At 35.4% G+C, this 13,423-nt stretch overlaps 1 protein-coding gene across 2 annotated transcripts; it reads left to right on the top strand.

Moving 5' to 3' along the window:
• Positions 1–317: 317 nt before the first annotated feature.
• PKDM7D (Transcription factor jumonji (jmj) family protein / zinc finger (C5HC2 type) family protein) lies at positions 318–10,721 on the top strand. 2 transcript variants are annotated; one of them, XM_007030351.3, is made up of 13 exons: positions 318–398; positions 2,196–2,290; positions 2,377–2,696; positions 2,870–2,941; positions 3,328–3,405; positions 3,542–4,069; positions 4,578–4,802; positions 5,363–5,524; positions 6,192–6,560; positions 7,205–8,603; positions 8,699–8,802; positions 9,424–9,621; positions 10,014–10,721. In XM_007030351.3, the coding sequence occupies exons 3-13, from the start codon at positions 2,382–2,384 to the stop codon at positions 10,344–10,346; spliced, it is 3,783 nt and encodes a 1,260-aa protein (XP_007030413.3). In that variant the 5' UTR covers positions 318–398; positions 2,196–2,290; positions 2,377–2,381; the 3' UTR covers positions 10,347–10,721. The 2 variants fall into 2 exon arrangements, with proteins under 2 accessions (XP_007030413.3, XP_007030414.3); XM_007030352.3 differs by lacking the exon at positions 318–398 and adding an exon at positions 449–981.
• Positions 10,722–13,423: the final 2,702 nt, after the last annotated feature.

Here is a 13,423-nt window from a genome sequence, read left to right on the forward strand (position 1 = left end):
AAATAAATAAATAAGCTTATAAATTCTGTCCGTAGTCGTCGCCAGTTCTCCCAGAAAAAGAAGAAACTTCTTCTCATTCATTCCAATCCACCGGGCGCCCGTAGAAACCCAGCCCACAGGTAAAACAAATAAAACTACTCTCTTTCTTTTAGTAATTAACATCCCCATTTACCTTCATTAACCCTTAATTAATCACCTTATCCACCATTAATTAAAATAAAATTTTGCCTTATCCTAGCTAAAAATTTTCCCCAAACTACCCTCCCCCTTTTAAAAAAATACAATGTATTATAATTATTATTTTTTTATAACATATACTTTCACTTGCTTCATTAGAAACACAGCCAACAGAAAACCGAACCAATTTATTGGGCCACATGCCCCTTAATAAGAAAAAGGTACACTAAAAATTTTTCACTTTTTATATTTTTTTCAACCTTGAAATTCTGTTATATCCAGAAGTGATGAATTGGTTAATCTTCCATATTTACCCTTATCCTCTTCCGTTTGTTTGTTTTCCCGGAATTGTTCTTTGCTCTGATATTTTTGGTGGGAAGGTGGGGGGTCTTGATGGTCATATTTGGATTTGTGGGGTAAACTTGAGAAACCTAAAGTTTAGAAAATGAATTACTACAACTACTACTACTTATTCTTATTATTAGTGTTGTTATCATAAGAATAATCTTTATTTTTCTGTTGCATTTGGATTTGGTGCTTTTTTTTTTCGTGGTGCCATTTGGGGTTTTAGGGTTAGGGTTAGGTTTAGATCTGTTTAAAATCAGATTCAGCTTTTTATTTTTTTTCTTCTTAATAATTTTTTGTTTCCATTTTGGTGGTGTCAAATTTAGAAAAAATTTTCCGGATTTTTTGGGGTTTTTTTTTTTTTTGTTTTTTGCTCTGAAAATCTTGTGTAGTCAAAAGGAGTTTTTTCAGCTGCTTTTAGTGAAGTGAAATTACAGAAATCTTTTGGATCAACAACATGTAAGCTCAATTTTCTTTTTGACTTTTTAATTTATGTAATTTTTTGGTTATTTTTTGCTTGCAATTTTTTTTTGGTCTGATGATAATAAAATAGGAAACTAGAATTGTATGAGCTTTTGTTTTATTTTATTTTTGATGGTTGGTTTTGTTCTGAATTATTTTTTGATCAAATTATTTGATAGGGATCTTTTAGGGTTTAGGATTGTGAATTTATTTCATAGAGAAAGTAATCCATGAGTTTAATCTTGGATTTAGCTGTAAATTTATGTTTAGGTCTTATGATTTGATTTTGTATCAAGACAAAAAAAGCTGAAATATATGTTGATGAGTTTGATGTTCAACTTTATCTGTTGCATTTTAGTTCCTAATAGTTACAATTGATGGTTTTTGTTGATGAATCTTTCTGATCCTAGATGGGCCTGCAGTGGTGTTATTTTCATGTTATATAGAACTTTCTACAAATAATCTTTTCAGAAATTTCATTGCATGGTTACTGATTTTAAGGGATCGTGATTTTGAAGGTAATAAAATCACTTAGATTTCGACTGTGGCATCAGTTCCAGGCTATTAAGAATGAGAATGAATGAAACACGTTGATGCACCTAATTAGGCTATATTAGTAATGTGGGTGGGAGTGGTATCATAATATATCTTAGGCTCTTGGATAACTTCAGGTAGTTTAATTGCAGAATCATATTTTTATTTTCATTTCACCTAGCATCTGTGGCATGATTCTAGGATTTGAGGGATTGACTTATGCATGGGACAAAGCGAATATAGTTTAACATTCTTGGACGTGTTAGACTCAGCAACATACTTTAATTTTGATACTTACTACCATGGTGAAAATGAAACTTTATAACAGGAATAAGGCTAGAGCATGAATCTTCTAAATTTTATATTATTTGATCTCTAGCTTGCTCTATCCGCTGAGGATAGGTCATAAAATGGTTTAGAGAGTATCATATGCAATTGTCAGAACTAAGCATGCTGCAACAAAGCCTTCCTGGTTTCTTAGCATCCTATATCTTCATATCTAAGTACTGTATTGTGTTTGTCTGGGGAGAGCTTGAAATTTGACGTAACAATTATTGCGATGTTGATGTAATTTATGCTGATCTTATATGTACATAATTGCTTGATTATGAATGGATGTGAAGCTTTCGGATTATGTTTGTCTATTTATTTTTTTAATTACTTTGTATTCTGTGCAGATAAAGGTTCACTTTATGGCAGCTCAGAATTATTGTTAGGATGTCAAATTACGTACTCTAAGTTGGGCTGCTGAATTGATTCTTTAATTTTTAAGGTAGGCATGTTTTTGAGTTCAACTGTTTTTCTCATTTGAATACAAAATGCAGTGGTTACAGTGTGACCTATTGTTTTGTGTGGCAGTACTGATGGGGACAGAACTTATGAGGGTTTGTGTTAAAGAAGAGAACGATGACATTCCATCAGTTCCACCAGGTTTTGAGTCATATGCATCTTTTACCTTAAAGAGGGCACAAGATACTGAAAAACAAGAGAGTGATAATGTAATGTGCTGCTCAGCCCCTGCAAGTACTTCCGAAACCAGTCCAGTTAAAAAGGAAACTGAGTTGGGCAATAGGGGAAACGCAAAGATTACAAGGTCTCTGAGGCGTAGACCTTGGATAAACTATGGTCGATATGATAATAGTTCAGAAGAGGAGCCTGATTGTGGGAAGCTTGATCAAGTTAGTTTCTTCTGTTCTTGTTAAGTTGTTTTTCTTAGTTATTCTGTGAAAAGGTTGTTCTGTTCTATAAAAGTTTTGGATGTTGATTTCAGAAATTTTAGCAAAACAACATGCTGTCCCTTTGTGACAATGCTTCATCTTGGTAGTTTCATATATGGCATTCATTTTTGCAGAATCTAAGATTGAGACTTAATCTTCCTAAAGGTGTTATCCGTGGATGTCCGGAGTGTAATGATTGCCAAAAGGTTAGTTTCCAAATTCTTTTGCTCTTTTGTACTTTCCTTACTTTCACACCTTTTGACAATCTGCCTCAGGCAGCATCTCTCCTCTATGGTCCTTTATTTTTCCACCATACTATTGTTATATTTATCAATTTGTGGCAGCAACATCCTAGTTGTAAGTAATGAATTGGAAGTGCCTTGTAGTTAATTTGTGGCAGGATGACACGATGTCTAAATCATATGATTATGTAGCTTAAAGTGACAGCTAACTAACTGGTAATTGGAGGTCCATGAAGGAGCTGAACTTTATGCAATCCTGACTGTATAATTGATATGGCTGATATGCTATTTTCCTTTGTTAAGCATTGTCTTCAAATGTCAAGTCATTGATATGTAAAGTGTTGGAATAGGTAACTGCAAGATGGCGTCCAGAAGAGGCATGTAGGCCAGACCTTGAGGATGCACCTGTATTCTACCCAACAGAAGAGGTATTTAATGTTTACAATATTTGAGTTTTTTGGATATCATAATTTGCCTTGCTTTACTTGTTACTGTTATTTGTAAAATGTGGAGTTCTACATTAGTGAATTAAAATATCTTAACTGGTTTATAATGTTTCCTCAGGAGTTTGAAGATACTTTGAAGTATATAGCTAGTATACGACCAAGAGCAGAACAATATGGAATTTGTCGCATTGTTCCTCCATCTTCTTGGAAGCCTCCTTGTCCTCTTAAAGAAAAGAATGTGTGGGAAAATTCTAGATTCGCTACTCGTGTGCAGAGGGTTGACAAGCTTCAGAATCGTGATTCAATGAGAAAAATGTCAAAAGTTAATAACAATATGAGGAGGAAAAGGAGAAGATGCATGAGAATGGCTGTAGACTGTGGGTCTGATAGTGGAAGTATCTCAGGGTCTGCTGACGCTGGGTTTTGTGAAGTTGAGAGGTTTGGGTTTGAACCTGGTCCAGAGTTTACTCTGGATAAATTTCAGAAGTATGCAGATGATTTCAAGGCACAGTACTTAAGGAGGAGGGAAAACGGTGTGGATATGGAAGGTAGAATGACCATTCTTCAAGAGCACCCTGAGCCTTCAGTTGAGAATATTGAGGGTGAATACTGGCGGGTAGTGGAGAAAGCAACCGAGGAAATAGAGGTAGGGTTTGTGATTTGGAAAAAAATCACTGTTCCCTTCTGTTGATTATGATTTGGAAAAAAATCACTGTTCCCTTCTGTTGATTAGTTTACTTAGTGCATGATTGGCCTATCTATTGGAGCTGCTTTCTTACACCAGAAAGTTATGGTTTGGCCAAGTGGGGGTTTGAAAACCCTTTTTTTTAGCTTTTGTAAAAGCTGAAAATGAGTTTCTGTTGGCTAAGCTGAATTTCAAATCTGAGATTCCAGAAGGTAACAATGGGAAACTGCTGGACAAAGTGAATGAAGTTTTTGAGTGGACAAAATAAAAAATGGTTTTACTTATTTTAAACAATTTCATTCTGATAGAGTTTTCCTAAAAGCTTTACATCAACAAAACTTTTTCTTTTTACAGCTCCAACCAGGCCAAATAAGCTCCAATTGTTTTTGTTGTCTGACCAATTATTTCTGCTCTTTAAAACTAGTTGCAAAGAGGAGTTGCTAATTCTTATGCTCCTTTTCTTTTTCAGGTCTTATATGGGGCTGATCTGGAAACAGGGGTTTTTGGCAGTGGGTTTCCCAAGAAGCCCAGTCAAGTTGAATTTGTTTCAAATGAAAAGTACATAAAATCAGGCTGGAACTTAAATAACTTTCCCAGGCTTCCTGGATCTGTTCTCTCTTATGAAAGCAGTGATATTTCTGGGGTTCTGGTTCCCTGGTTGTATGTTGGAATGTGCTTTTCCTCCTTTTGCTGGGTAAGACTTCTAGGACTGTAAACCTCTTTTCCCCTTGTATGAGTTGAGCTTTCAAGGTCCAATATTTTATTTTCTTTGATAATTTTGCATTAGCCCAGCTAGTGAACAACGAAATGCATGTCTATTTATTCTCTTTGGGTGACTTTGTACCTCCAGTATGTTCTCCCATGTATCTTGTGCATGTAATATGGCATAGTAAGAACAGTTGGTATGCCTGAAAAATGTTCAGATCCTGGCTGAAATAAGGTGCAGATGTAAAAATATGTGTGCATTTTTTGCCAAAATGGTGGAAGAAACCCTTAACAAAATTTTAAGCCCCTTAGGCCACCATGCAGAATTTTGTTGATTTAGTTTTACGCTTTTAGGTGTTAGCCAATAAATGATTTCTTTGACCTTACACATCTTTGAACTCACATTTAAGGCCATTACTTACTAATTGTACATGCAGAGCTTTTTTTTTTTTTTTCTTATGCAGCTGTTTATAGTCAAAGGATGACCTATGGATGCTAATGATTGCTAATTCTTTTTTTCTTTAATTTGTTTTATATGGATGCAACCAGCATGTTGAAGATCACCACCTATACTCACTAAATTACATGCATTGGGGTGCTCCAAAAATTTGGTATGGTGTCCCCGGAAAGGATGCTTCTAAACTGGAGGAGGCTATGAGAAAGCATTTGCCTGACCTTTTTGACGAACAACCTGACTTGCTTCATAAACTGGTGAGCTAAAAGTTTTAGGATATGGTGTTTTTTGCAAAGGGCAAATTTATCCAACTATTTCCGAGCATGTCAAATGGTACTAAGAAGCCAAATGTATCAAAAGATACTTTTGCTTCCTAAATTTAAGTGGTCAGGTAATTATAATAGCTCATTATTGGGACAACAACTTTTCTTGGATCAGCAATTTTGCAGGTGTCTTCGTAAGGCTGATCTCTGAACTCATTTTTACTGTTTTGCCCTTAACACTAAAATTTGTATTAGGAACCATTATTGGCAGTATTCCTTGGAGCATGAAGGATTTGTAAAGTGTTACCTGAAGTACTTTAAATTTATATATATATATATATATATATATATATATATATATATATAGAGAGAGAGAGAGAGAGAGAGAGAGAGGTCATTATCTTTAGTGTATGGTACTTAAAAGGAATTGAATGGAGTCACTGCATAACCAATCTGTACACGTGTTGGGTTCGTGTTGCAAATGTAGTGGATGCTTCGTAATAACTGTTCCTGGTTCCATGGTACAGAAGATGACTTTCTAGATGTAATCTATAGTTCATTATGATTTTGTTGATAAGAGCTCTTTTTCTCATGTATGATTAATTATTGTAATATTACTTCACAATACCAATTATGCCGTGAATGTCATCCTTTCGTGCAGGTCACTCAGCTTTCCCCTTCCATACTAAAGTATGAAGGGGTACCTGTCTATCGGTGTGTTCAGCATGCTGGAGAGTTTGTTCTGACCTTCCCTAGAGCATATCATGCGGGGTTCAACTGTGGTTTCAATTGCGCTGAGGCAGTAAATGTAGCTCCTGTTGACTGGTTGCCTCATGGGCAGATCGCTATTGAGCTATACCGTGAACAGGGAAGAAAAACTTCCATCTCACATGATAAACTGTTGCTTGGAGCAGCAAGGGAAGCAGTCAAAGCCCTCTGGGAGCTCAATTTATTGAAGAAGTACACTTCTGATAACATAAGGTGGAAAGATATGTGTGGAAAGGATGGAGTCTTAGCTAAAACTCTCAAGGCAAGTTTTATGTCCATCATTTGTCTTTGTGCTGATTCATAGGGTGGGATTTTAGTAATTCATACTTAGTCAGTTCAGAATCTGTGTAGATGATCTGGATGTGAGTTGGGATGTCTATTGCTAAGAGTTGAATTGTGTTAATTTCATTTTTAAGCTGTGATTATGAGCTTACGTAATGTTTGTTAAACTTTTAATGTGATTTTGGGTTGGTCCAATCTGTGGAGAATTGTTGATCCCAAATCTCTGATAATTTGAGGATAAGAAGCTTGTGATTATGAGCTCTAACGTTTTTTGTGTGCATGTATACTTCTTGCTTATTGTAAATGTACATGTAGATACATAACCATATTATGCAGTATATGTATATGTAAAATATATTTTGTACAAATATATACGATTATCACTGGATTTGGATCTAGTATTCAATTGCAGAATTACTTAGGGTCAATTTTATGTTGTTTATTAATTCAATATTTCTAGTCATTAATTTAATAGATTTCAAGTCAAATTCTGAAGTCGGAGTATCTTGTAATTTTTATCTTTTATGATAGTATTTAAAATGTACACTTATTAGTGCATATATGCAATGCTTATATTACCTTGAGTTGCTTTCTATTGACTTTTTATATATTGCTTGTTCGCAGACGCGTGTTGAGATGGAGCATCGAGGGAGGGAAGTTCTTTGCAGTTCCTCTCTGGCTGTGAAAATGGAGAGCAATTTTGATGCTACCAGCGAGAGAGAATGCAGTATATGTTTTTTTGATTTGCACCTTTCTGCAGCAGGTTGTCATTGCTCCCCCGATAGATATGCATGCCTGAATCATGCAAAGCAGTTCTGCTCATGTGCTAGGGGTGCCAAAATTTTCCTTTTTCGTTATGACATAAATGAATTAAATATCCTTGTTGAGGCGCTGGAAGGAAAACTAAGTGCAGTATATAGGTGGGCAAGACTAGACCTTGGGCTGGCCCTGAGTTCATATGTCTCCAGAGACAATATGCTGGGTGCTAAATTATCGCATGCCCTGGAAGTAATACCTAAAGGGGTGCAATCACAACCATCAGTTAATTCCGTCAAAGATTTACCAGGAGAAGAAATGTCGAAAGACAAGCCCTTGATTTTAGCTCAGATCTCTGCTCAGATGTTATTGCTACAAAGAAACAAACTACCAGAGGCTGCATTACCATCAAAAGTTTCAAATGCTAAGTTGAAGAAAGAGGAAACCATTCTTTCTGCATCAAATTTAAGAATGCCTGTTTGCCACTTCTCCCAGGAACATAGGCCATCCACTGGAGGCGAAACTGCTGTAGAAAGTAGAGTGAAGAAACCTTCAGCTCCAGCAGATGATAACATTATTCTTCTTAGCGATGATGAAGGTGATGAGCCAAAGAAACCAGTTTCAGAAAGACCAAAAGAACATTTTATTACAAAGCAGTCAGAAGTTTCATTGAGGCTGGCACCATCAGGCGAAGCGATCACATGTAATTTTAATAATGAGCCTATCTTAACCATCCCTCTGACTGATGCTGCAGTTATGAATCAAAGGGATGCCAGTTCCCCTGATGTACAAAGGAATAGTTGTTCATCTCATTATTCTCAAGTGAAAGATGAGCATGCTGGAAATGATATCACATTGTTTGGATATAATCACCAGAATATTTCTTGTCATTTAGACTCCGCCATTGCAGAATCTGGTAGAAATGTTCAGGATTCTTGTAATAGTACAGAGATGTATAATAACAATAATAATCTTGTGACTGTTGAAAGCAACCTTCAGCATCTGCTGCCATTGGAAAGTGAAAAAGCTAACAAGGATAAATTTGAGAAGTTGGGAGCCTTTGCCTCTTCAAATTTAGTTGACAATGCAAAAGCTAATGTGGGAGGGCCGTCTTGCTCTCAAAATAATCTGGACAGAAACTTCCGGCAGAAAGGACCTCGCATTGCTAAGGTAGTGCGCAGGATCAACTGCAATGTTGAGCCACTGGAATTTGGAGTTGTTCTCTCTGGGAATTTTTGGTGTAACAGCCAGGCCATTTTTCCTAAAGGTATGTTGTATTTGGGGTCTATTAAGGCTGTTGCATGACAAAATGCTAAGTATGGCTAGCTAGATGTATTTACTTGTTTATTCTAATTAATGCAGGATTTAAGAGCCGGGTTAGGTATATAAACGTTTTAGATCCAACAAATATGGCATACTATGTCTCAGAAATTCTGGATGCAGGAAGGGATGGACCTTTGTTCATGGTAATTTAAATTTATTATAGTATCAACTCTGTTTTATCAGTTAGATATTTTTATCGCTTTCCAGTTCATGTTTCAAGTTATATAATATCAGAACAAGTGGTCATAGTGTTTTGCATTCGTATCTCTTCATAATTTTTGGGCAATTGGAGAAATTCATAGCAGATATGGACGGATTTATTTTTGTCACTGAATTGTTTCTGATGTTCATTGTATTTATTTTTTTGCAAATAGTCAGAAAGAAATTTGATGAGTGCTATGTAATCTTAACATTATGTGATTGATAGGCAGAGTTGACAAATCTTAACATTAGAGCTACTGGAAAACCAGTTACTCCTCTCATAGTCCCGCAGACTTGATTGTTAAAAATAGTAGTATAACTTTCTAGACATTGCTACATGAAGCGCTTGCTATCATCTTGCACCTGAAATATTTCTTCCTCCATCTAGTATAAAGAATTAACCTATTTGTTGTATTAACATAAAAAAGTTTTTAATTCTATTTCACAAGTCGTCTTCCAACTTAGTTTTGCGTTATGTTTTGGTTAGAGCAAAGTAAGCAAGTAATGGCCAGAAACGTATGAGTTTTTAAGCATGCGTGGCCTTAATTTTGATTTGATTTCAGGTTTCTGTGGAGCATTGTCCCAGTGAAGTATTCATCCATGTTTCAGCTGCCAGATGCTGGGAGATGGTGAGGGAGAAAGTGAATCAAGAGATCACAAAGCAGCATAGACTAGGAAGGACCAACCTCCCACCATTACAGCCTCCTGGAAGCCTAGATGGCTTTGAGATGTTTGGTTTTTCTTCACCAGCAATCGTGCAGGTAACTTAGTAGAATTTGTTATGTGATTCTTGCCCTTGGTGCAAGTTCCTTCATGTTTTTCTCTATCCCCATCCCACCACCATTTTTATTTTGGTTTTATGAAGTGTGGTTACCAGTTTCTAGGATCTGGGGATAACTACAAAGACCATCCCAAGAGTCCAATCCGATTTCTGTGCATACTGTCAGTTCTTAGCATCACACCTTAGAGTTATTTGGTTTCCTGTTGTTATGGAAAGTTAGCCAACTAACAACTAGTTTATCTGAACTGTTTCTCTCCCTCTCCCGCGCCCTTGGTATATTGTCTTTCAATGGCCTAACAACTCTATTCATAGTGAGTGCTTTATTTTAATTACGATGTAAAACTCATCTTGTTACATGGTTACATAAAACAGGCCGTTGAGGCAATAGATCGAAATCGAGTTTGTACAGAGTATTGGGACTCTCGGCCTTACTCACGGCCTCGAGTGCAGATTCTACAACATTCTCAGCTCCCTGATAATGGTGGGAACTTATTAAGGACATCTGGAGAACAAAGTAATGCAGGGGATCCTCGCAACAATTGCTTGCCTGGTGGAGTTGACACGATACTCAGAGGCCTATTCAAGAAGGCCAACTCTGAAGAATTACACTTGCTTTGTAGCATTTTAAGTGACAAAAGGCCACCCGTGGATGTAGACCGTGTGGCTCGACTCCTTAATGAAGAGATTCAGCGTCGTCCTGGATGATTGAAATTTTTTTTTTTGGTCTCATGCGCATTGAGACCAAACTTGGGGGATTCCATTTTTCCTCTTCTTTCGTCACTGTAAATTCCGGTGTCCAGCTTTTCACGCTGCACGTACAGCTTTCATTCAATCCGTCAATTCTTTCGGGTAGGAAAAATTGATTAAAAAAATTATAGGTTATTTTTGCATCCTGACTATTGTAGCATAAACAAGTCCAGAAATTCAACTGGTGGAATCTCACTGCCTCTCTCATTTTGGCATTATCCAGGCATCGATAAGGGGTACCATTATCCACTTCTACAAATTTTTGTTGATCTTGAGTTGTAGTTTTAGCTTCATACACAGTGTTAATAAAAACAAAGCCCCTTCTAACTTCAATTTTTCCTACTGGATTACATTTGCTTAGTCTATACTTTGGTCAATTTTCCCCACTTGCATATGTCCTGAAGGAGAAAATAGCAGGATTATCATGGTGATGGGATTATCTTGTCGTGTTTGGAGGAAAAAAAAAAAAAAAAAAAGATAAGGTAAGATGGGGTCAAGTATTGGCACAATGACCTTTTGAAAATTAGCTCAGACTGCTCAACTGTCCGTCAGATAGTAATAGACTGATTGTTGGGTCATTGTTTCCGGGTAGAAAAGCTGATGGGTCACTGAGTCACTGCCCAAATTGTTCCTTGGACCTTGACTGCTTCTGTGCACACTTGCTTCCCATTTCCTTCCATCTCATCAACAAATCTTTGATATCCACTCATCTTATCATATTTATGTATGATTGTTCAGGATCTCATGTTTTTGGACTAATTTGATAAATTTAGCTAAGTGAGTTTAAATGATGAATAAGTATATAGTTGTTGTGCTTTTTTTTTTATGGTTAAATTTCATAAACTCTTTGTGGTATTGTGATATGATATTTTCTTACATAATTTTTTTTTCTTTCACATAAAATTGTGTTTTACAAAAATTAAGAGTGTTGAAATTTTAATAAAAAACAATAATATCTAAAATTTTAACGTCAATTTTCAAACTTTTCTTCAAAGAGAGAGATTGGAAGCCTACATCAAAGAGCATATCAAGTAACTTGTGTGATAAATGATAACAACTAAACAATATTGGTGGGCTGTGGTAAAAACTAATGATAAGATTACGAAATGCCACTTAAATTCCAAGAATGCTAATTTTTTATTCAATGAAGACGAGAAGGTAAAGTAACTTACTAGGCAATACATGGAGATAGTTTAGTAAAAGGAAAAAAGGCGATCCTTTATAACAACAGTTATTTCCATTTTTCATCTAATTCCTTGGAAAGATCTTTTATTGCTCATTTCTTAATTCTTTAGAGCTTCCATATTGTCTTTTGTGTTTTTGTTGATAAATTGTGGATAATTGAGGAATACAATTTGACAAAAAAGGTTGTACATGCATTATGTAAATCAAGAATTTGACGCTTGCCTTGGTTGTATATTTGTGCTCATAGCTCTTGAAATTTATGCTGGCAATTTGTATTTGGGTTTTTAATTTCCAAGCCTTTTACTTGTTGTGTTTCACTCTTTTTGTCCTGAGGTTTTTTAAAGGAAAGAGTTTGATTGTTTATGTGTTTTTTTGCACTTTCTTAGATTATTTATTTTTTTATTTTTTTTAATGTATAAGTAGGTGAAGAAAGGGTTGTAAACTTGTAACTCGACCAATAATGGAATTTGGACCATTATGAGATCTGGACCATTGATTTTGTACAAGTTTTTATTTACGTAGTAATCCGTTGTTTTTCAAAAAAACAAAATATGATTGGCCGACAGAAGTTGTTGAGAAAATATAAATTTGTTGTTGAGATTTTTAACGTTAGAGATGCTGTCCATTCAACGATGATTGTCAAAACATTTCTTTTTTAATTAAAAATTTAACATCGTTATTTTTTTGTGGGAACTATAATAAAATACGATTTTATTTGAAAAAAAAAAAAATCTCAAGATCTTATGTGAAAAAATATTATATCACAAGGGACACACGTAAAATTCATTTTCTTTTATCTCGTTGATACGATCAAAAAGATATTTTTTTTGATTTTTTTAAATAGAAAAATTAAATTGACGAAAATGTTACAATACAGACAGAAACGGACTTGATGGTGGTGGCGGAAGTAGCAACCACCACCCCTTAGGTTTTAAGTTATTATTAATATTATTACATATAAAATTTGACCACCTCTTTGATTTCTTCTCACATAAAATTTTAAAGCTCCCAGTTGGATGCACAGGAGCTATGGGATAGCATTATCTCCATAGAGATTTGAGTGCGTGAAGGGACCAAACAATAATTATATGAACAGTATGGGGAACCTTAAAATAAGGAAAATGAATGAATAAACGTGTAACCCAGAGATGAAAAGTAATGGAAAAGGACCACATATATATATATATATTTAAGTAAAAGGAATTGTTCATTAGTTCCTGTGCCATATCTTCCGCTGCAGCAACAGGCTCCAACTCACCGACCCAACACTGACAGAAAACTACAGGAATTTCCCAGCAGAGACAACAACATCGGCTTGGAATCAAAACCCAACAGGATTTCGTAATAAATTTTGACATTATCCCTCCCTGTAGACCCAATAAATGTACGTGACATTACATGTTCACCTTAACTAGCCTTCCATTCTTGGAAAGAGCTCTGTTGTTTTACCATTGCCATTGACGGATTTACACTCCTTACATCCTGCATCCTGATTTCATTCTTTGCCCTTTGTAAAAACCAATGAAGATAAGCCCGCCTTGTTAATTCCATGTCGCTTCCCATCATTAAATATTTTGTTGGCTACTTTTGCTGCCCATCCTCAAATTACTATAAAGAATTAAATTATGTAATAAGTATGAGTAACTTATCCTATAGTTTTGAATTTTGATGGTATACGTGTAATATGCGTGTGAAGACAATGATCGCTCAATTTTAAATTATAATTATACGTGTGATACAAATAAGAGTATAGTAAATCATTCAATTTTGAATTTTGATTATTTGTGTAATAAATTCAATTCTGAATTCTGTATTAAAATCATAATAAAAGAGAGAAAGAAAGAAAAAAA

Source organism: Theobroma cacao, chromosome 5 (genome assembly GCF_053813885.1).
Source record: "Theobroma cacao isolate CCN51 chromosome 5, ASM5381388v1, whole genome shotgun sequence".
Lineage (NCBI taxonomy): Eukaryota > Viridiplantae > Streptophyta > Magnoliopsida > Malvales > Malvaceae > Theobroma > Theobroma cacao.

Coding starts and splice junctions, on each gene's coding strand:
- PKDM7D (XM_007030351.3), top strand. CDS start 2,382: ATGGGGACAGAACTTATGAGGGTTTGTGTTAAAGAAGAGAACGATGAC. Junction 3,406..3,541: donor TATTCTACCCAACAGAAGAG/GTATTTAATGTT, acceptor ATGTTTCCTCAG/GAGTTTGAAGATACTTTGAA. Junction 8,803..9,423: donor GGGATGGACCTTTGTTCATG/GTAATTTAAATT, acceptor ATTTGATTTCAG/GTTTCTGTGGAGCATTGTCC.